Below are 20,202 nucleotides of genomic sequence, written 5' to 3' on the forward strand. Positions count from 1 at the left end.
CTCTATGTTAGTATACAGGTATCTGCGTGAGTCTATGGGCCTCTGTGTGAGTCTTTGGGTCTCTGTGTGAGCCTATGGGCTTCTGTATGAGTCTATGGGTCTCTGTGTGAGTCTATGGGCCTCTGTGTGAGTCTATGGGCCTCTGTGTGAGTCTATGGGTCTCTGTGTGAGTCTATGGGCCTCTGTGTGAGTCTATGGGCCTCTGTGTGAGTCTATGGGCCTCTGTGTGAGTCTATGGGCCTCTGTGTGAGTCTTTGGGTCTCTGTGTGAGTCTATGGGCCTCTGTGTGAGTCTTTGGGTCTCTGTGTGAGCCTATGGGCTTGTGTGAGTCTATGGGTCTCTGTGTGAGTCTATGGGCCTCTGTGTGAGTCTATGGGTCTTTATTTTATTACATGGGTCTTTGTGAAAGTCTGTGGGTATTTACGTGAGTCTATGGGTATCTGTGTGATTCACTGCTGACCAGGCTGAGACCATAAACCCACTACCCTAGAGAACCCGGATTCGAACCCAGGCTCTCAGCGGTGCCGGCTCAGCGTCTGTGCACGACCACGGTGAGCCCGTGACTCTTTAAGGGTGTACACAAATCACACGCGCAAACTCACGGTCTCACTCACAACTCGTATTTATTACACCACGCTTATAAAACGTATACACGTATTTAAATATTTGTTTTTTTTTTACATATGTCAGAGGGTTGATGTACAAAGTGCGAGACAATAAATAGCAACAACAACAAGCACGACAACAAGACCGCACCGGAACTATGAACACGCATTCAGAATAGCGACGCGAGCTCCCGTCACGTGACGCGCGCGACGCACGTAAGGCACGTGACGCACGTGACGCATGGTGACAGACGTTGCGCACGTGACGTAGGTGACAGACGTTACTCACGTGACCCAGGTGACCCAGGTGACGCACGTTTACCCGCCAAGTGTTGACACGTGCGGGAATGAAACCGGAGCACGCGGAACAAAAACCCACGCGTGCGAGAGTGGGGAGGGGGGGAAACGCTCTATCCCGTACAGACGAAACAGACGGAGATGAGTCCACACACTCCGCTGTGCCGCGTTCTCCTGTCGAGTCAGGATTCGGCCTACTCCTCGAGGCCCACCCACGGGTAAGGAAGGGAGTTTCGCACCCCATCTGCGTGGCGATCCACCAACCCTGGCTGCTGCCTGCACAGCTGCTGGATCACGGGCAGCGGCGTAGCCTCCCCCATCGTCTCCGTGAACGCGGGGACGAGTGTAAGCGCGGCGTGCGCGTTGAAACTTCTTTCGCACCGGACGTAGCCAACCGCGCTGGGCGTCGAGCGACGTCGGGCGACCTTGAGGGGCGTTGAGGAGCGACGTCGAGCCATGTTCAACGACGTCGAGTGACGCCGAGCGACGTCGAGTGACGTGGAGCGACGTTGAGTGACGTTGAGCGACGTGGAGCGATGTCGAGTGACGTCGATTGATGCCGAGCGACATCGAGTGACGTTGAGTGACGTCGAGCGACGTCGGGCGACATTGAGGGAAGTCACTCCTCCACGTGCTCTCGCTCGTCCTCGCTGTCCTCCGAGTCGCTCTCCTCGCTGTCCGAGTCGCACAGGGCGATGGTGGCCTGCACGGGGAAGCCCTCGAGGAGGCGCTCCCCGTCGGCGTACAAGTGGTCGAAGACGCGCGACCGGGACCAGTACAGCCTGGCGGAGCACACGCAGACACACGGGGGTCAGTCTGTCAGCTGGGTATCACATGGCTATCATTTCTGCTGGTCATGCTATCGGTTGGTTATCAGATGGTTATGCTGTCAGCTTGGTATTCTATCAGCTGATTTATGCTATCAGCTGGTTGTCAGATGGTTATGCTACCAGCAGATTATGATTTCAAATGGTTGTGCTATCAGCTTGTGATGCTATCAGCGTGTTATGCTATCAGCTGGTTATCAGCTGGTTCTGCTATCAGTGCGTTTTGCTATCTGACAGGGGATTTACTTTCAACCGAGCCTGTCTGGTTGAGCGACCTGACTTTATATTCAGCACCCAGCACACTACATCCAGTATGACGGTGGCTACAGGTCACGTGTCACCTTATGGTCTGCCACTGACTGTATCAGTGCATACCCTTTGGGTCTTTCGGTAAAGCCGCGTAGATAGAACAAATAATAAAAAATAATAACAATATCACGACGTTTCGATCGCAACACAAGCAATCGTCATCAGGTGAAACATATAGCGGGAGAGCTGCTGAGAATATAGGTGGTTATGCTATGTCATGATGATGACGGTTATTATTACTGGATGAGAGCGAGGAGCAGGTGCTCAGCAGTGACACGGCGTTACGAGTTCAAATCGTCGCAATGCGATTCGCATCCTGGTTAAATTCAAATGACTCGATGATGATGATGATGCCGATGATGATGCCGATGATGATGATGACGATGCTTCGTGCACGATCCACCTATCGATCGCTGACGTGCCCCTACTGAACATCTGTGTAAACAGAAACAAGAGCTTCACAGCTCATACGATTCCTCGTGCAGTCTAAAGAAAGATTGGGAGTCGTCTCGTGGCGGTGTGGAAACGCCGACTCACTTGACTGGGTGTTTGAATGACAGCTTGCTGGCGGGTTTCTGGACTCGCCGTAAATGCTGTCTTAATGTCTCCTAAACGGCACGCGAACACACACACACACATTCACCCAGTTTAGCATCGTCAGCGAAAATAATAATAACGATATTATCCATAATAGAGGTGGGTTTTTTTGCATTAGATCGCGTAAATATGAATGTGTCGTTAAACCCACCACCACCCAACACAGCCATTTAGTATGGCTTGTCACGTATTCAAACTTTAAATGTTGTGTGGATTCACTCTTCAACACACCGGTGTGCTAAAGTAGTGAACTAGTTGTCTTTTGTCAACGTGACACTTTTTTTGCTGATTGGCCGTGTCGGGTGGTGAAGGGTTACGACACATTTATAATTAACGCGATCTAACCCAAAAACCTTTATTATGAATAATATTGGTCGCGAAAGCCTACGCGTTAAAATTAAACGCACTACAACATTTACAATTCTGGTGCCGTGACGTTTCGCCGGTACATTACAACAACAACAAAAACCACCACCAGCAGCAGCATCAAGGCGACGGCCAGAGGTGTGGAGAAATCCTCCTCCCTGATTCGCTCTTAAGTCGAGGAGAGGGTGAGGTGTGACGTCGTCACTCGTGAGCCAATCAGGCGCGAATGCCAGAGGGTTAACACAATGATATTTTGAAACGTGTTGACATTGTTATTAACTGGGTTTTATAAATGTACAAAACAGGCAAAGGTGCAGCCAGGCAAAGGTGCAGCCGGGCAATTGACATCTCACGCCGCTGCACTCATCATCTGTGATCCAGGGCGGTTGTAACTTATGAAACGTACTGGAGTAGTTGCGTTTGTCCTTCCTTGAGAATCTCCGAATGAGCACTCTTCCCAAGGTCTCCACAGTTTGCAGAGGCTGTGATAAGGAGGACAATTTGAGTCAATTATCAGCAGCAGCAGCATCGTATTCATCAACAGCAGCAGTCGCGCCACAACTAATAGCTGCAATGGTATCAGCAGCAGCATCATCATCAGCAGCAGCAGAATCATCAGCAGCAGCAGAATTATCGGCAGCAGTAGCAGCATAATTACTAGCAGCAGTGCCATCAGCATCAGCAGTAACGTGCCAATGCATTGTTAGATACTAAAGCACAGGACGTGTGAGGTTTCACGACAATAATTTTGTTAAATTCTCATTTGCTGATGATAATGCCACTGATGATGATCATCATGCTGATGATGGTTGCTGATGTACATCACCGCCGTGTGTCTCTACACAGCACTCGCTATGCAACGTGGCCCCTCGAGGTGCCTCGCAAGCGAGATGCCTCGGGCGTCGTGCACGGCAGGGAAAGATCTTTGAATCGCAGTCGGCGGACAAGAAGAGAGAAACCCCGGGGTCAGCGACATCCCATCGCGCCGTTACAAAGACAAAGTTCCCCCGTACAGCCTGAGCAGGCTGTTGGGGCAAGTGCTGTTAGCGAGTAGCACCTGTGAAGGCCGGAACGACATGCGAGGGGGTGGGTGGCCAGCACCACGCCCGACCGCCTTTGTCTCCCCAGTGGCGATGTTTACACACCGCCACCAGGTATTAATTTGAGGCTGAGTCGAACTAGGGGAGGCCCAGGACCGGTTCAGATAATCGTCACCGGTGTTGGTGGCCGTGAACGGGAATCGAACTCGGGTAGCATTCGGCGCCTCTTTTAGGGACTGCTCCGTGACACGCTACGTACATGCGCGTGCGTGTGTGTGTGCGTGCGTATGCGTGCGTGTGCGTGTGTGCGTGCGTATGCGTGTGTGTGTGTGCATTCACAATTGCATTGCGGCCCTTGTAAGTATTTTGTTGTTACCCAATTCGAAAGTAAAAGTCGCTTTTTGTTCCTTAGGTTGGCGGTTCCCGCCCCCCCCCCCCCCCCCCCCGTGCTATAAAGTTGACCTTGAGGCACACGTGTCAGTCCGGCCTGTAAGCTTTTACAACAACACAAACATCCGAAAACCATACTTTTCTTTGAATTCTTCACTCGGGCCACCAATCAAATGACAGCCCAGAAGGTTTCGGGACCTACAGGTTCCAACTAACTCCCCCCCTCACCATCAGTGAACCGAGTAATTCGCCTACCTCCGAGTGTGACCCGAACCCCAATCGAAATGAGAAGTTGCCTGCTAAGCCACTAACACGCACACGATGCCCTTAACTTATTTTAGGCCGAGTCGGGCTAGGGGAGGCCTAGCGCCTGTTCAGATGCTGTACTCGTGGCTGGGATTCAATAGCGCAGTGCGCTAACCTCTACGCCACCGCTCCCCACACGAATACAACTACAAAGACCCCCGTATAGCCTTTACTAGACCATTGGGGCAAGTGCTGTTAGCGAGCATCTACGGAAGGCCGGAACCGCACGCACGAGAGGGTGGCGTGGCAAACACCACTCCCGAGCCGCCTTTGTCTCCCCACTTCAGATTTTTACGCACCGCACCAGCTCCTCATTCATTATGGCTGAGTCGACCTAGGAGATGGGGTGGTGGTGGTGGGACTTAGGACAGGTCCAGACAACCAATCGCCGGGTTCGTAGCGCCGCGCGCCAGACCGCTGCGCCACCGCTGCCAGGGACGCGATGGGATCGCCCCGCCGGAGCCGCCGAGCGGCAGCCCGCGTTGGGAGCGGCCGTGGGGGGTGGCGGTGACAGTGCCGCGACGCACGAGGACGCTCACCTTGGACGCCGGCCTCCTTCGCTGGACGTCGCTTGACCGGCGCGGCGTTGCTTGATGGGCACAGCGGCAGCATCAGCAGCGGCAGCTGCAGCAGCAGAAGTAGCAGTAGCCATCGCGAACTCGAGCTACGACAGAGATAGAGACAGAGCCTCGAGACGTAGCGGACGGGCGGTAGTGCGTGATGACTCTGTTGTCAATCGTCGGCCGCTTATATAGCGCGAGCCGGCACATGTCCAGCACCTAGGCTGGCACGGGGCGGAGGGATGTTGGGGGGGGGGATTCGGGGGGTAGCGGAGGGGGCGGGGTGTGAGCGCGCAGAGGGGGGCCGTGATGAGCCTCTGTGGGGAGCTATGAGCCATATGGCGTGCCTGCTGGGTCCGTGTGGGTGGGTGGTGGGGAGCGGTGGTGTAGCGGTTAGCGCGCTGCGCTACGAATCCGGCGACCCGAGTTCGATTCCCGTTCACGGCCAACACAAGTGACGATTTATATGAACCGGTCCTGGACCTCCCCTAGGTCGACTCGGCCTCAAATGAGTACCTGGCACAAGCGACGCGGTGACGTTATGACCACTTAGTGGCGAACGGTGGCTGTTGTTGTGTGTGCACGTGTCTTCGTGGATGTGGGGAGCGGTCCCGGGCCTCCCCTAGGTCGACTCAGCCTCAAATTATTACCTGTCGCGGTGTGTAGTAAACATCGGCAATGGAGAGACAAATGCGGCCGGGCGTGGTGCCGGCCACCCATCCCACTCGTGTGCCGTTCCGGCCTTCAAAGGTGCTGCTGGCTTAACAGCACTTGCCCCAACAGTCCGTCGCAGGCTACACAGGGTTGGAGGGGCGGGCTTTGTCTTTGTCGAGATTGTTGGAATGGGTTGCGAATTATCCTCACTGTGGGAGAACGGTGTCAAGAGTAAACAGCCCCGCGTGGGAAATCTGCCACCTCGGTAATCACAGGGCGTGCGAGGGCCTCGCCTGCTGCGCTTCGCTGGGCTGTCCGCGACCGAGAACTCTTGTTTCCACATTGAGACGATGCGGTGAGCACACTCGCATCTTACACAACTCACGATCGGCTCGGGACCCCCTGTATATCGTACAGAGAGAAAGAGAGAGAGATAGAAATGACCCTTGCTTCTGTGTTTCACCAGCATATACGCAACGAATTCCTGCAGACTCTGCCGATGAAACCATGAATGTCGAAGGCCGGTCCGTAGTGTTGTTTTTCTTGAATCAATGCAGCTTTAAATGATGAACTCTCAGAATGGCGTGCGGCTGATGGGACGTGTAAGCAACGCGTTCTAGCGTGGAGAGACGAAGCCTGCGAAGGAGACATCGTCCGCTGGTTTTATTTCAGGTTTTAATTCATTAACATATATAGTGCCATTTTTTTCTTCTTTTTTTCAAACGTGACCAAAAACGAGGAGAGCTGGTGGAATTGAAGTGATCTGAGAAGGGCGGAACTTGATAGCGACAATCGACGAACCCCTGTGCCTAAAGAACACGGCGCTACTACTGCTGGTGTGTTTTGTTTATTTTAATCAAGCAGGGCCCCAGTGAGATGTGTCGCTCATGGTTTCACACAAGCGACCTGGCCACAGGCGATAGCCCGACGAAGTGGCTTATCGTCACGTGGACATTCATAGCGGCGGTCAAAGACTCTGAACGCGTGACGTCAATTCGAAATGTGGAGGGCCGCGAGACAAAAATCCACGCGACCACGGGGGGGGGGGAGAGAGAGAGACACCGCAAACTCCAAATATACAGCAGCGGCAGGCGTCAGGGTTGGTATCGAAGGTATTTAAAATCGTGACCACTGCCTGCTATTGCACACGAACTACGTGGTGATTTTGCTGCTGCGTTTGGCACATGCACAATTAACAACAATAACAACTTCACCACATAATAGAGGTTTTTTTGGGTTAGATCGCGTAACTATATAAATGTGTCGTTAAACCCGCCACCACCCGACACAGCCAACTAGTAAGGGTTGTCACGTAAACTGAACGTGCCCTTCTCACCACTGCCAACATCATCATCATCAGGTTGACTTCTTCAATGTTTTAACCTTTGTGATACTTCTTCGTTGGCCGCTCTTTGGGTCCAGTCTAGATGCGGTATCCTTCTCTAGCAATGCATTTAGAATGTACGGTGATATACATTGTGAACGTTCGCGTGCGTGTGCTAGACGTATTCCTTTTGCTTCCAAGGTACCCTTTTGTGTGTATACATTTCACAGCTGAAGGCTGGATTAAAACGTGGACGCGATGGGGTGGAAGCCGCAACGAACGCATTAAAGAATTAATGCACACGTGCCCGAGAATTCCCCGAAAGCAAATTGTTATTGCAGATGCTCGTGGCTTAGCGTCACGCACATGGCCCGGGCTGGGCATGTTTTGAGTTGAAACGGGGTGGTGGTGGCGGTGGTGGTGCAGTGTGTTGTGGATTAACTTGCCGTGTGGTCGGCGCAGCGGGGGGTGATGGAGAGTCCTTTAGCAGCAGGGGAAGGGAGCGAGGCAGGGCTGTGCGAGAGATAGAGGACGAGAGAAAGAGAGCGGTGGCGCAGTGCTTAGCGCACTGAGCCACATACCCGGTGACCCGAGTTCGATTCCCACTGTCTCTGTTCCGTGAACTCATGTCAGCGAGCCTTCGACACTTCACGTTGACGGCCTTAAAGTGCACCTAGCCTGGCACAAGCGCCGCGGTGACGTTGCGGGCGGCCGTTGTTGTGTGTGCACGTTGTCTTCGTGGATGTGCAGAGCGGTAGCGTAGCGGTGATGGCGGTGCACTACACCCAAGTTCGACTCCCGCTCACGGCCAAGACCAGTGACAATTATATAAATTGGTGCCGGGCCTCCCCTAGGTCGACTCAGACTCAAATTAATACCTGGTGCACCGTGTAAACATCTCCATTGGGGAGACAAAGGCGGGCGGGCGTGGTGCTGGTCACCCACCCCCTCGTCGTGCCGGCCTTCATAGGTGCTCGCTGACGGCACTTGCCCCAATAGTTTGTTACGACTATACGGGGGATCTTTGTCTTTGAGAGAGAGTAATATGTTGAGAGGGACGGTGAGATGGTGAAAGAAAGTAATTGAGAGGAAGAGAGGGTGAGAGAGAGCGGGGGAGAGGGTGAGTGAGTGAGTGAGAGGGGGTGAGAGACAGAGAGGTTAAGAGAGAGGATGATAAGGAGAGGGTGAGAGAGAGGGTGAGAGGGAGGGTGAGTGGGAGAGATGGTGAGACGATGAGAGAGGGTGAGAGAGAGGGTGAGTGGGAGAGATGGTGAGACGGTGAGAGAGGGTGTGAGAGGGTGAGAGAGAGGGTGAGAGAGAGGGTGAGAGGGAGGGTGAGTGGGAAAGATGGTGAGACGGTGAGAGAGGGTGAGAGAGACGGTGAGAGAGGGTGAGTGGGAGAGATGGTGAGACGGTGAGAAAGGGTGAGAGAGGCGGTGAGAGAGGGGGTGAGGAAGGGGGTGAGAACGAGGGGGTGAGAGAGAGGGTGAGAGAGGGGGTGAGAGAGGGATTGAGAGGGGCAGTGAGAGAGGGGTGAGGGAGGGGCTGCGAGTGAGAGAGGGTGTGAAAGTGTGGCCCTCCACGTGCCGAGCGGAACGCCTCTGCCGCGCGCTGTTTTCTCTCCTTGTCTGGAGCCCGCACGAGGGAGTGGCACCAACAAGGTAATTAATTATCTAAAATGATTTATAGCCCCAATCCACGATGCTGCGTTCCCATTGACGCACGGCATCGCGCCCGGCCGCCTTTGTCTCCCCGCCGTCGACGCCGAGTCGACGCCGAGGGGACGAGGCCCCGGGTGGGGGGGGGGGGAGCTGGTTCTGGATATTCGTGAGCCCCGTTGGCCGTGAGCGGGAATCGAACCCAGATGGCCGGGTTCGTTGTCGGCGGCACGGAGAGCTCGCAACCACGAGGACACAGCTCGTGTTCTTTGAAGTAGGGTCGTTCCCCGAAACGTCGCCTATTAAGCCACTTAGTTGAACTATCATTTGCGGCCAGGTCGCTTCTCAGTGGGGCCTTACACCTGGCAAAATTAAAATGTCGTTTAAAAATATTTTGTATATTTTAAGGTCACAGTGTTATTGACGAATGTGTTAAATATTATATGTGAAAACGTGTTTATATTTAGTATTTGCGCCATTCGTAGATCGTGGTGTTTCCCATTTGCTATGTGTAGTCAGAACATCATCCCTCTGGGGTCGATAAAATAGCTTCCACTTTGTGGCTAATTCAACAACCGTTATTCTACAGACACACTCGCCCGCCTCTTTAGCCCCTACCACCCTCGCCCCGCCGTAGGAATGTGGAATTTCCACCTCTTGTTCAGACCTGTAAAGAGGAGCGCACCAACGGCTACATTCTCATATCGACAATAATTTACGTTCGTCAATTGTATTTCGTAATGCTGCCTTGGTTGATTGTAAGTCCAAAGTGATTCACATAAATATACTCTGTAAATCATTAATCAAATATGCTATTATAGGCAGCAGTCTTGAGATTCGGCGAGGCTTGCCTGAATATATTTGGGGTTTTAAAATCGATTAGGTTGCATTTCCGATCATCGTAACAGTACACAAACCGGTAAAAACCGGTTACCGCTTCGCAACTCCGTACGTATATAAATGTCTAGAGCTAATACTCGTTAGGAGCTGTTCACCTTCTCGACGGAGAGACGTAAGTAGCTGGCACAGCCGCGGTGCCAGTTTCAAAATCTGCGTGGTCACACCGCCAACTGACGTTCAATTGGAGAGACCCGGGTTACCGGTTCACGATTACCCGGTTCATTGGTAACACAAACCTGTCAACCCCTTATCAGTGCCCTACCTTATTATAAACCAATTCAGACCCTTATCGGTCACCCCGTGCCCCCTTATAAATCTCAAAGTTCATCCTACAAAGTCCCATCACAAGGGAAAAACACAAATAGACCAAAACAATATTTATGCCCGTATTGAAACGGCTGTACGCCGTGTGGACTTTGGAAACTCAATTTTCCTGTACAATAATACGGGGAAACCGTATGGGCTGACAGGTGTGGGTAATCGATTCCCTGAACCGGTAACCGATTCAGGGAGACAGCTGAACAAACGGTTACCGGTTTTGCCATTTCGAACGGCCGCAGTACGAACGCCATTATTGCAACGTGTGGTGACCCTGCCGACTGTGGACACCCCCCACCAACCACTACCAGCCCGCAACCCGTAACGAAAATAAACAACGAGCGTGCGAAGACAATCAATTGATTAATTACGTGACCGCTCCGCGCGGATCCCTTCGTTAGGCGCGCGCGCCACGTGCGCATGGGATGTGAATTTCGTCACCTCGAGAGGAGGCCGCGTGCCAATAAGCCACGTGCCCTCCTCATACTCCTCGAAATGACTCTTCAATGTTGTTGTTGTTGTTACCGCCATTGTTTTAGCCAGGGTGGGGGGGAGGGCGAAAAAAATACTACAATCCGACTGAGAACACGGCACTACCGACGCGACGAGGAATCGCAGACAAAGCAGGCAGGCAGGCCACGCGGCTAGCCGACCCCAAGAAATGTGCCCAAGCTCTCGCTGCCCTCCACATATCACGGTGGTATCGGCCGATTTCGTGAGCGTTTCACAACGTGGGAGGAAACTCGCAGCACCCGGAGACACCCGGAGACACCCGGAGCGTGCGGGGGTGGTCCACGTGGTTTGCTGCACGGTGCCGCTTGTTCCGCAACGCCCGCGCGAATGGAGTTTGACAAGATCTGTGCGGTAATCCACCAACCCTCCCTCCAGTGTGACGAGAGGCGGCGCGCGGTACAGTTGCGGTTGATATCACACCGCAGTATTAATCAGGGCGGCCGCTGGATTCTGACCGTGAAGCTCTCTGCAAGACCAAGCGAGGAACTTCACTACCACTACGGGAAATAATCACCCCCCCACGGTAAGACGGTGTGCTGCCAATCACGAGTCCCACCACCAGCTATTGCTGTGAGCAGCACACGAGGGGGTGAGTGGCCAGCACCACGCCCGACCGCCTTTGTCTCTCCCCAGTGGCGATGCTTACACACCACACTAGGTACTTACTTGAGGCTGAGTTGACCTAGGGGAGGCCCAGGACCGATTCAGATAATCGTCACCGGCGTTGCGCCACCACTCCTCAAACACCTCGCCTCCCCTTCTACCCCCGATCCCACCCCCTACTCTATCCCCCGACATTCCACCCCACAACCCAAGACGAGTATAACACCCCCTCCACACTCGCCACCACCACACCACCTCCACCCTCCATCCCCTCCTTCACTGCGATGCAATGCATCGTCACGGTATCCAGGGGTGTTTTCATTTTCAGTTCCATTTATTTGGTATAGCCCTGTGAGCCATTCGGCTCTTGAATCGGGTGCAACCGCAACAAACAAAAAAGCATGAACAAGAAACATCTTTAAGTGACTATGTGACTGTGCAAACAGAAAATCCAGGGAAAAACAGCAAAATATTCCTGAAAAAGCACCGTACACCAACGCTGTGTGCAAAAATCCCAGTGGGATGCAAGTCAAACAACAACAACCACAAGACAACTTAGATTAAGGCCATCAGTCTAACTCCGTACTACAACAAACAAACATGGCACAACCAAAAAAGTTTTCGACATTACCAAAATAAAGCCATAAAAGCAATGATCATAGGAACTGTGACAGAATTTTCACAATAAACGACATAAACAACATGTAACACCAAACCCTAGAGCCATAGCTGGATGCATGAGTCACTCCAGAACAGGAGCATCAGTTGGAGTATCAAAATTTTCAATGCACCTTTAAGATCAGCACACTAAATCAAAATATAGATAATACTTTGCAGCGGTCATCCGGAGCGAAACATTTTATTTTAGGCCACTGAATAGCAGTGGCAGCTAGGGGTGTACAACTCCTCTAGAGCAGTTTTGAGAGAAGATCTCATTGGTAGCGATTGGCAGTAGCAGTCCAGACCCTGGGGGCATCAATAGCAAATGCCCTTCCTCCAGTTTTTGTACGGCAATAGGGAATGTGAAGCTGCACTTAAGCAGCCATCGCCGGAGCCCGCGTCTCCTTTGTTCTGCCTCATCTGAGTGAGTTCGCCTTCTTTGCTGCGTGTCCTTTGTATTGTCTGCCTCGTCGATTCCTATTATTTCAATAACAACAACAACAAGATAATGTTGAGTTTTATATCGTGTCGTCCTTCCCCGCCGTGGCGCCGCCGCGCGTCAAGGGAGCAGCTCGTGACATCGCGATGCTAATGAACTGGTGGAGTAACTCCCCACGCACGGAAGGGGGCCACAGTTGGGGGCCTCAGGATGAAGACGAGTGGCGCACAAGTCACGACCGCAACTCGTTTGCTCAGCAATCGAACAGAGAGAGAGAGGGCTGTTCAGAGTCACATTTTTATCAATGAACCCCGATTAATCGATTTCAAATTTTAATCAATGAACCCCGATTCATCGTTCCAAAAGTTATCAATAAACCCCGATTAATCTCTTCGAATGTTAAACAATGGATCCCGATTAATCGGTTTACAATTTAATAAATGCACCCCGATTTATCGCTTCGCACGGGACATCGCAGATGAATGACGCAATGATCGTTGTGCTTTGACTTCCCAACGCTGATGTTTACACACCACGACCAGATACTAATTTAAGGCTGAATCGACCTCGGGGAAGTCCAGAACATGGTGCAAATATTCGCTGGAACGCAGCGCGCTAACCACTGTGCCACCGCTCCCCATACACACACAGATGCTCAGACACACAAAGACAAAAGTCCCCCTTATAGCCTCAACACACTTTTGGGACAAGTACTGTTCGCTAGCACCCTACGAAGGCCGGCACGACATACGAGTGGGTGGGTGGCCAGCACCACGCCCGGCCGCCTTTGTCTCCCCAGTGGCGATGTTTACACACCGCATCAGGTGCTTATTTGAGGCTGAGTCGACCTAGGGCAGGCCCAGGACCGGTTCAGATAAACGTCACCGGTGTTGGCCGCGAGCGGGAATCGAATTCGGGTCGCCCGCTTCGCAGCGCAGCGTAGCGCTAACCACTACACTACCGCTCCCCACACACACAGACACACACCGACATCCCACGTACACACATCCTGACACACATCCTGACACACACGCACGCACACACAGGCAACATCCACACACACAGAGGCAACATACACGGAGTGGAAATGTAAGACCAGGTAGAGGAAGCCACCGCAAGTCTTATCCTCCACGCAATCTGTAAACATGCATTACTCTACGTGAGCTCCACCCGGCGCTTTCTCCCGTGACGCTCGCAGGTCACTGCCCCCTCACCTCACCCACCCCACCCCCCTCACTCACCCCCCTCACTCACCCCACCCCCCTCACCCCACCCCCCTCACTCACCCCACCCCCCTCACCCCACCCCCCTCACCACCCCCCCTCACCCCCCCCCACTCACCCCACCCCCCTCACTCACCCCACCCCCCTCACTCACCTCACTCACCCCACCCCCCTCACTCACCCCACCCCCCTCACTCACCTCACTCACCCCACCCCCCTCACTCACCCCCCCTCACTCACCCCACCCCCCTCACTCACCCACCCCCCTCACCCCACCCCCCTCACCCCACCCCCCTCACTCACCCCACCCCCCTCACTCACCCCAGCCCCCCCTCACCCCCCCTCACTCACCCCCCTGCCCAATTGACCCCCCCCCCACACACACAAACCGCCTCGTTCACTCATGAAATCTCCCTCCCCAATATTCTTCCTCCAGCTTTGAGTCTGAGTTGAGTTTGATTGCTTACACGCATGACGATGATGGTGAGGATGATGATGATGACGATGATGGTGAGGATGATGATGATGGTGAGGATGATGATGATGACGACGATGATGGTGAGGATGGTCGCGTGGTAGCCACTTGCTGCCCGGATATTGTACACGCGATATTCGCGGTGCTTCTGCGGCCGTCTGGAACGCTCCTCCTTCCGATATGAGGAAGTCACTGGGAGCGACGCGCTTCGAAGTCATCTCGATTGACGAGATAATTTCGTCAGAACCGCTTCTTATTTTGTCTTCCTCTTTGTTGTCCTTCCACCGCACCTCCGATCAGCACGATTGGCTACGTACGGTGGGAAAGAAGTTCAACGTAGAGTGCAGAGCAGCAGCAGCAACAAAAGACCAAAGCAACGTCGATATTGCAGAGAACGAGGAGAGCAGGCAGGGCGCTTAAGGAATATGAACAATGGCGGAGTTGTTAGTAAGTAAGGAGTTGTTAGTAAATAAGGAGTTGTTAGTAAGGAGTTAATATTCTTAGCTCTTTCGGTAAAGTCACGTTGAAGGGAAAACAATAAAATAATAAAATATATATAAAACAATAAAAATTCTCGCGACGTTTCGACCATAACACAAACGGTCGTCATCAGGAGTTATGGTCGAACCGTCGTGAGATTTTTTTTATTGTTTTATATATATTTAATTATTTCATTGTTTTCCCTTCAACGTGACTTTGCCGAAAGAGCTAAGAATATGAATTACTGCAGTCACGAAAGCTCTAAATCAAAATTTAATAAGGACTTGTTAGTGAGTAGGAGTTGTTAGTAAGTAAGGAGTTGTTAGTGAGTAAGGAGTTGTTTGTGAGTAGGAGTTATTGAGTAAGGAGTTGTTAGTGAGTAGGAGTTGTTAGTAAGTAAGGAGTTGTTAGTGTAAGGACTTGTTAGTGAGTAAGGACTTGTAAGTAAGTAAGGAGTTGTTAGTAAGTAATGAGTTGTTAGTAAGGAGTTGTTAGTAGGTGAGGAGTTGTTAGCAAGTAAGGAGTTGCTAGTAAGTAAGGAGTTGTTAGTGAATAAGGAGTTGTTAGTAAGTAAGGAGTTGTTAGTAAGGAGTTGTTAGTAAGTAAGGAGTTGTTAGTAAGTAAGGAGTTGTTAGTGAATAAGGAGTTGTTAGTAAGTAAGGAGTTGTTAGTGAATAAGGAGCTGTTAGTAAGTAAGGAGTTGTTAGTAAGGAGTGGTTAGTAAGGAGTTGTTAGTAAGTAAGGAGTTGTTAGTAAGGAGTTGTTAGTAAGAAAGGAGTTGTTAGTGAATAAGGAGTTGTTAGTAAGTGAGGAGTTGTTAGTGAATAAGGAGTTGTTAGTAAGTAAGGAGTTGTTAGTAAGGAGTTATCAGTAAGGAGTTGTTAGTAAATAAGGAGTTGTTAGTGAATAAGGAGTTGTAAGTAAGGAGTTGTTAGTAAGGAGTTGTTAGTAAGTAAGGAGTTGTTAGTGAATAAGGAGTTGTTAGTAAGGAGTTGTTAGTAAGTAAGGAGTTGTTAGTGAATAAGGAGTTGTAAGTAAGGAGTTGTAAGTAAGGAGTTGTAAGTAAGTAAGGAGTTGTTAGTAATAAGTAAGGACTTGTCCCTTGCTTGTTACTCGACGCGTGTGCGGCGATGACGCAGCCATCGATCGAGGGTCAAATTGGAACCGCGTTGTGTGATCGGCATCGCCCTCGCTGAAGGTGTTGATGCCTTCAGGGAGTCGTGGACTGTAGACGCAACTGCGCACAATTCTGTGAGTCACTTATAACCACTTTGCCATTACTTATTGCCAATTATGGACTCAGACTATTGTCCTATCATCTCATAGAGTCCCTGGCACGTAATAATATGCTACACAGTGGCAGTGGGGGTCGCAAAATGCCGATTTATTACTAATAAACCCCAATGATCTGATCGAAATTAGGGATGATGCCTACGGCGATGATTCCTACAGCGATGATTTCTACGGTGATGATTCCTACGGCGATGATTTCTACGGTGATGATTCCTACGGCGATGATTTCTACGGTGATGATTTCTACGGCGATGATTCATAAGGTGATGATTCCTACGGTGATGATTCCTACCGCGATGGTTCCTTGGGTGATGATTCCTACGGCGATGATCTGGCGATGTAACAACCCACGAAGCGCATTCCACGCGAGCTAATTTCGTAGCTCCATCTCCCCGCTGGAGCACGTGGATCAGAGAGCACATGCAGGGTAGAGGCGTCATCCTCACACTCATCTCCATCCAGTAGTGGACAGACCACGGTGGTGGTGATCACGCGGGGTCTGTTCCTTGGGCAGCTGGCCCTCCGTCACTTTGCTTCACGATCGTCCTTTCTAAGTAGCCACGGTGACTTCCTCAACAGCACGACGTGTGCCAGGCTAGGTGCACTTTGAGCAGACGTGGTATATTTTTTATTGACGTCTCGTATGCAGCGGGTGGACAGGCATCAGTCGGATTCAAAAACAACGATCCCCCGTATAGCCTTTAACAGACTGTTGGGGAAAGTGCCGTTAAAGTGTGAAGTGCTGCAGGCCAGCACGACACACAAGGGGTGGGTGGCCAACACCACGCCCGGCCGCCTTTGTCTCCCTAGTGGCGACGTTTTACATTTGAGGCTGAGTCGACCTAGGGGAAGCCCAGGACCGATTCAGATAATCCTCACTGGTCATGGCCGTGAGCGGGAGTTGATGTTGGGTGTTCGGGTTCACAGTACAACGCGCTGACCGCTACGCTACCGACGTTTAAATCATGACCATATAAAATTTCGATTTAAAGCTTTCGTGACTGCAGGGATTCATATTCTTGTTTCTTTCGGTGAAGTCACGTAGAAGAGAAACAATAAAACAATAAAAAAAAATTATATTTTATATTTTTTATTATTTAATTGTTTCCCTTCTACGTGACTTTACCGAAAGAACCAAGAACACGACAATATAATTAAGCCCGGATTGTGTCTCCTTGAGTATGCCAGTAGTCAATGAAGACATACATCCAGCGATATTGATGTGCGCTCACAAGCAACAGCCCCGTCCATCAGCGACGACTGCGCGACCGCTGAGGTCGAGTTCACGTCTCCAATAGTGCACAACTACAGCGCACATTGATGATGGTCTTCACTGTCACAGTCGACGCTCGCATACGGACGCGGGCGAACGGCGAGCGGGCCACGCGGTGGACGGTGGCCAGGACACCACAGAGGACACGTGGTGCCGCAATTCGCGTCCCGTTTCCATACACAGCGGAGGAGCAACCACCTCGCACCATTCCCCCCCCCCACCCACCCCCCCGCGTAGTGGAAATCTGCCCACGTGCTGAGAGGGATCTGCGGCGCGCTCTGGCAGGCGATTTGACCCGTCACGTGTAAAAAAAAAAAGAAATCCGCGTGCGTGTCGCCTCCCCCACCACCTCGCCCACCACGCACAACGTGACGATGGGAGTGGCACGGTGCCAAACCCCCCCGGGGGTGGGGTAGCGCATGGAGCGGTGGCGCGGCAGTTGTCACGCACTGCAGCAGCTGCCTAACCCCCCCCCCCCCCCCCCACCACTCCTCCTCCTACCGCCAGCGACCGCATTAACGATGGGTTCGATCCGGGATCACGGATCACGGCTCAGGTGGGCTGGCGTGTGATCGCGAGTTTGACGGCTCCTCGATCCCCCATGAGCGATTAGCACGGTTGGCTCGGTACGGGACGAAATAAGTTCAACATACAGACGTACAGAGGTGGGCATCATGCCTGCCTTCCCTCACCCAGCAGTGGATTGACTATTCACGTCGCAAACACACAAAGGAAGTGAGACCCACCCATAGCCCATCGCCTTAGCGAGCACTAAAGGTCGGAACGGCAACCTAAGTGGGGACAGGATCGGTTCAGATAATCCATGTTTACACAGCGCACCGTGTGCGGACGCTTACACAACGCACCGGTTGTGTAATAGAGAGCTTAACCCACCACGTGTATATGTTGAAACGACGGTCTCGCTGGTGATTACAACCAGCATCATCAGGCAATTGCCATGACGATGCTGGTTCTACTTCACCGCTGTGCTGAGGGTAAGAGAACAGATCGTCACGTTCTGTTCACGTGCCACGCCTCGCTCACTGACTTGTGTCGGGTGGAGGTGCGTGTACGGCACATTTACATTTACGCGACCTAACCCAACGAAACACACACTTTGCCGTTGATCATGTTTGGTCGTGAAAGCCTAGGTGCATGTTTAATTGATTCAATATTGGAGGTGCATTGCATGCACAAAAGTACGCGGTCTTGTGGTCACACGTGCAGTTCTGTGGAGTTGGTGGTCTGCCTCGTAATAATACTAATTATTACATCTTTAACACGGCCTCCACCACACAGTGTTCGCTCCTCACTCTCAAAGAGAGAGAGAGAGAGAGGACGACTCAGAGAGAGAGAGAAAATAACTCAGAGAGAGAGGACGACTCAGAGAGAGAGAGAATAACTCAGAGAGAGAGGACGACTCAGAGAGAGAGCACGACTAAGAGAGAGAGGACGACTGAGAGAGAGAGAGGACGACTCAGAGAGAGAGGACGACTCAGAGAGAGAGGACGACTCAGAGAGAGAGGACGACTCAGAGAGAGAGAGAATAACTCAGAGAGAGAGGACGACTCAGAGAGAGAGCACGACTAAGAGAGAGAGGACGACTGAGAGAGAGAGGACGACTCAGAGAGAGAGGACGACTCAGAGAGAGAGGACGACTCAGAGAGAAGATGACTCAGAGAGAGAGGACGACTCAGAGAGAGGACGACTCATAGGGAGAGGACGACTCAAAGAGAGAGGACGGCTCAGAGAGAGAGGACGACTCAGAAGACGAATCAGAGAGAGAGGACGACTCAGAGAGAGGACGACTCAGAGAGAGAGGACGATTCAGAGAGAGAGGACGACTCAGAGAGAGGACGATTCAGAGAGAGAGGACGACTCAGGGAGAGGACGACTCAGAGAGAGAGGACGACTCAGAGAGAGAGGACGACTCAGAGAGAGGACAACTCAGAGGGAGAGGACGACTCAGAGAGAGAGGACGACTCAGAGGGAGAGGACGACTCAGAGAGAAGACGACTCAGAGAGAGAGGACGACTCAGAGAGAAGACGACTCAGAGAGAGAGGACGACTCAGAGAGAGGACGACTCAGAGAGAGAGGACGACTCAGAGGGAGAGGGCGACTCAGAGAGAGAGGACGACTCAGAGAGAGAAGACGACTCCGAGAGAGAGGACGACTCAGAGGGAGAGGACGACTAAGAGAGAGGACGACTCAGAGAGGACGACTCGGAGAGAGAGGACGACTCAGAGGGAGAGGACGACTAAGAGAGAGGACGACTCAGAGAGGACGACTCGGAGAGAGGACGACTCAGAGAGAGAGGACGACTCAGAGAGAGAGGACGACTCAGAGGCGCCAGGATGAACCAAGGACGATCGAGAAGGCAGCAGCGGCAGCAGCCACGCGGTGAGCCGGCCCCGGCTCTGCGGTCCTCTACATATTAAGTTGTTATCAGCCAATCCATGTGGCTACATGTGTGAAGAATTCAGAGCACCTGGAGAGAAAACCCCACGCGTGCGAGGGCGCAGCACTCGATCCCGTGCAGACTCAACAGGTGGTGTCCACATTTGTTTCCCTGTAGCCGCCTTCTCCGTGCCGAGTCGGGGTACGCCTCCTCGCCCTCGACACGCACGCGTGGAATAAGGGAGCCGCGCGACGTTATTATTTATTTATGATATTTATTTAAAGTCTGAGAGAACGTTGTGCTTGCTCTGACGGCTCTTTGCGAGCTCTTAAATCGAAGTGCCGCCGCCTCGCCCGGCGTAGCGGTTACAAGGGGACCCCTTGTACCGAGAGGGCTCTGAATCCCGTGGGCTGCGTCGTATCCCCCAGCGTGTCGCAGCCATTCCTCCTCCGTGTTCAGACCGAGTTGTCACATTTCGCACCCAACTCTCACATCTCACGCCTTGGCACCGGCTGCCCGAGACGCTCAACTCTTTGTGTTTGTGTGTTGTTTGTGGGCGCGCATTCGTTCATTCTCCGAGTTCTCAACATTGCCACGGCTCGACTTGAGGATGTGACCCGAGCTGGTCCCGGGCATCGGCAAATAGTTCATCTCTCGTCGTGTTCCAACGAGCGGAAGAGCGGTGGTGCAGCG

The 20,202-nt window shown here is 52.3% G+C and overlaps 1 protein-coding gene across 2 annotated transcripts; it reads right to left on the reverse strand.

Moving 5' to 3' along the window:
* Nucleotides 1-613: 613 nt before the first annotated feature.
* Nucleotides 614-5,532, reverse strand: LOC116953436 (protein ripply2.1-like). 2 transcript variants are annotated; one of them, XM_032973651.2, is made up of 4 exons: nucleotides 5,277-5,532; nucleotides 3,408-3,483; nucleotides 2,576-2,646; nucleotides 614-1,684 (listed from the first exon to the last, which is right to left on the reverse strand). In XM_032973651.2, exons 1-4 carry the CDS (start codon nucleotides 5,387-5,389, stop codon nucleotides 1,522-1,524), a joined length of 423 nt encoding a protein of 140 aa, XP_032829542.1. In that variant the 5' UTR covers nucleotides 5,390-5,532; the 3' UTR covers nucleotides 614-1,521. The 2 variants fall into 2 exon arrangements, with proteins under 2 accessions (XP_032829542.1, XP_075931114.1); XM_076074999.1 differs by lacking the exon at nucleotides 5,277-5,532 and having other exon boundaries at nucleotides 3,408-3,715.
* Nucleotides 5,533-20,202: the final 14,670 nt, after the last annotated feature.

Source organism: Petromyzon marinus, chromosome 51, assembly GCF_048934315.1.
Source record: "Petromyzon marinus isolate PM22_M1 ecotype Great Lakes invasive population chromosome 51, UKy_Petmar_22M1.pri1.0, whole genome shotgun sequence".
Lineage (NCBI taxonomy): Eukaryota > Metazoa > Chordata > Hyperoartia > Petromyzontiformes > Petromyzontidae > Petromyzon > Petromyzon marinus.

Coding starts and splice junctions, on each gene's coding strand:
- LOC116953436 (XM_076074999.1), bottom strand. CDS start 3,680: ATGCTGATGGCACTGCTGCTAGTAATTATGCTGCTACTGCTGCCGATA. Junction 2,647..3,407: donor GGACAAACGCAACTACTCCA/GTACGTTTCATA, acceptor CGTGCCGTTTAG/GAGACATTAAGACAGCATTT. Junction 1,685..2,575: donor TCATTCAAACACCCAGTCAA/GTGAGTCGGCGT, acceptor GTGCTCCGCCAG/GCTGTACTGGTCCCGGTCGC.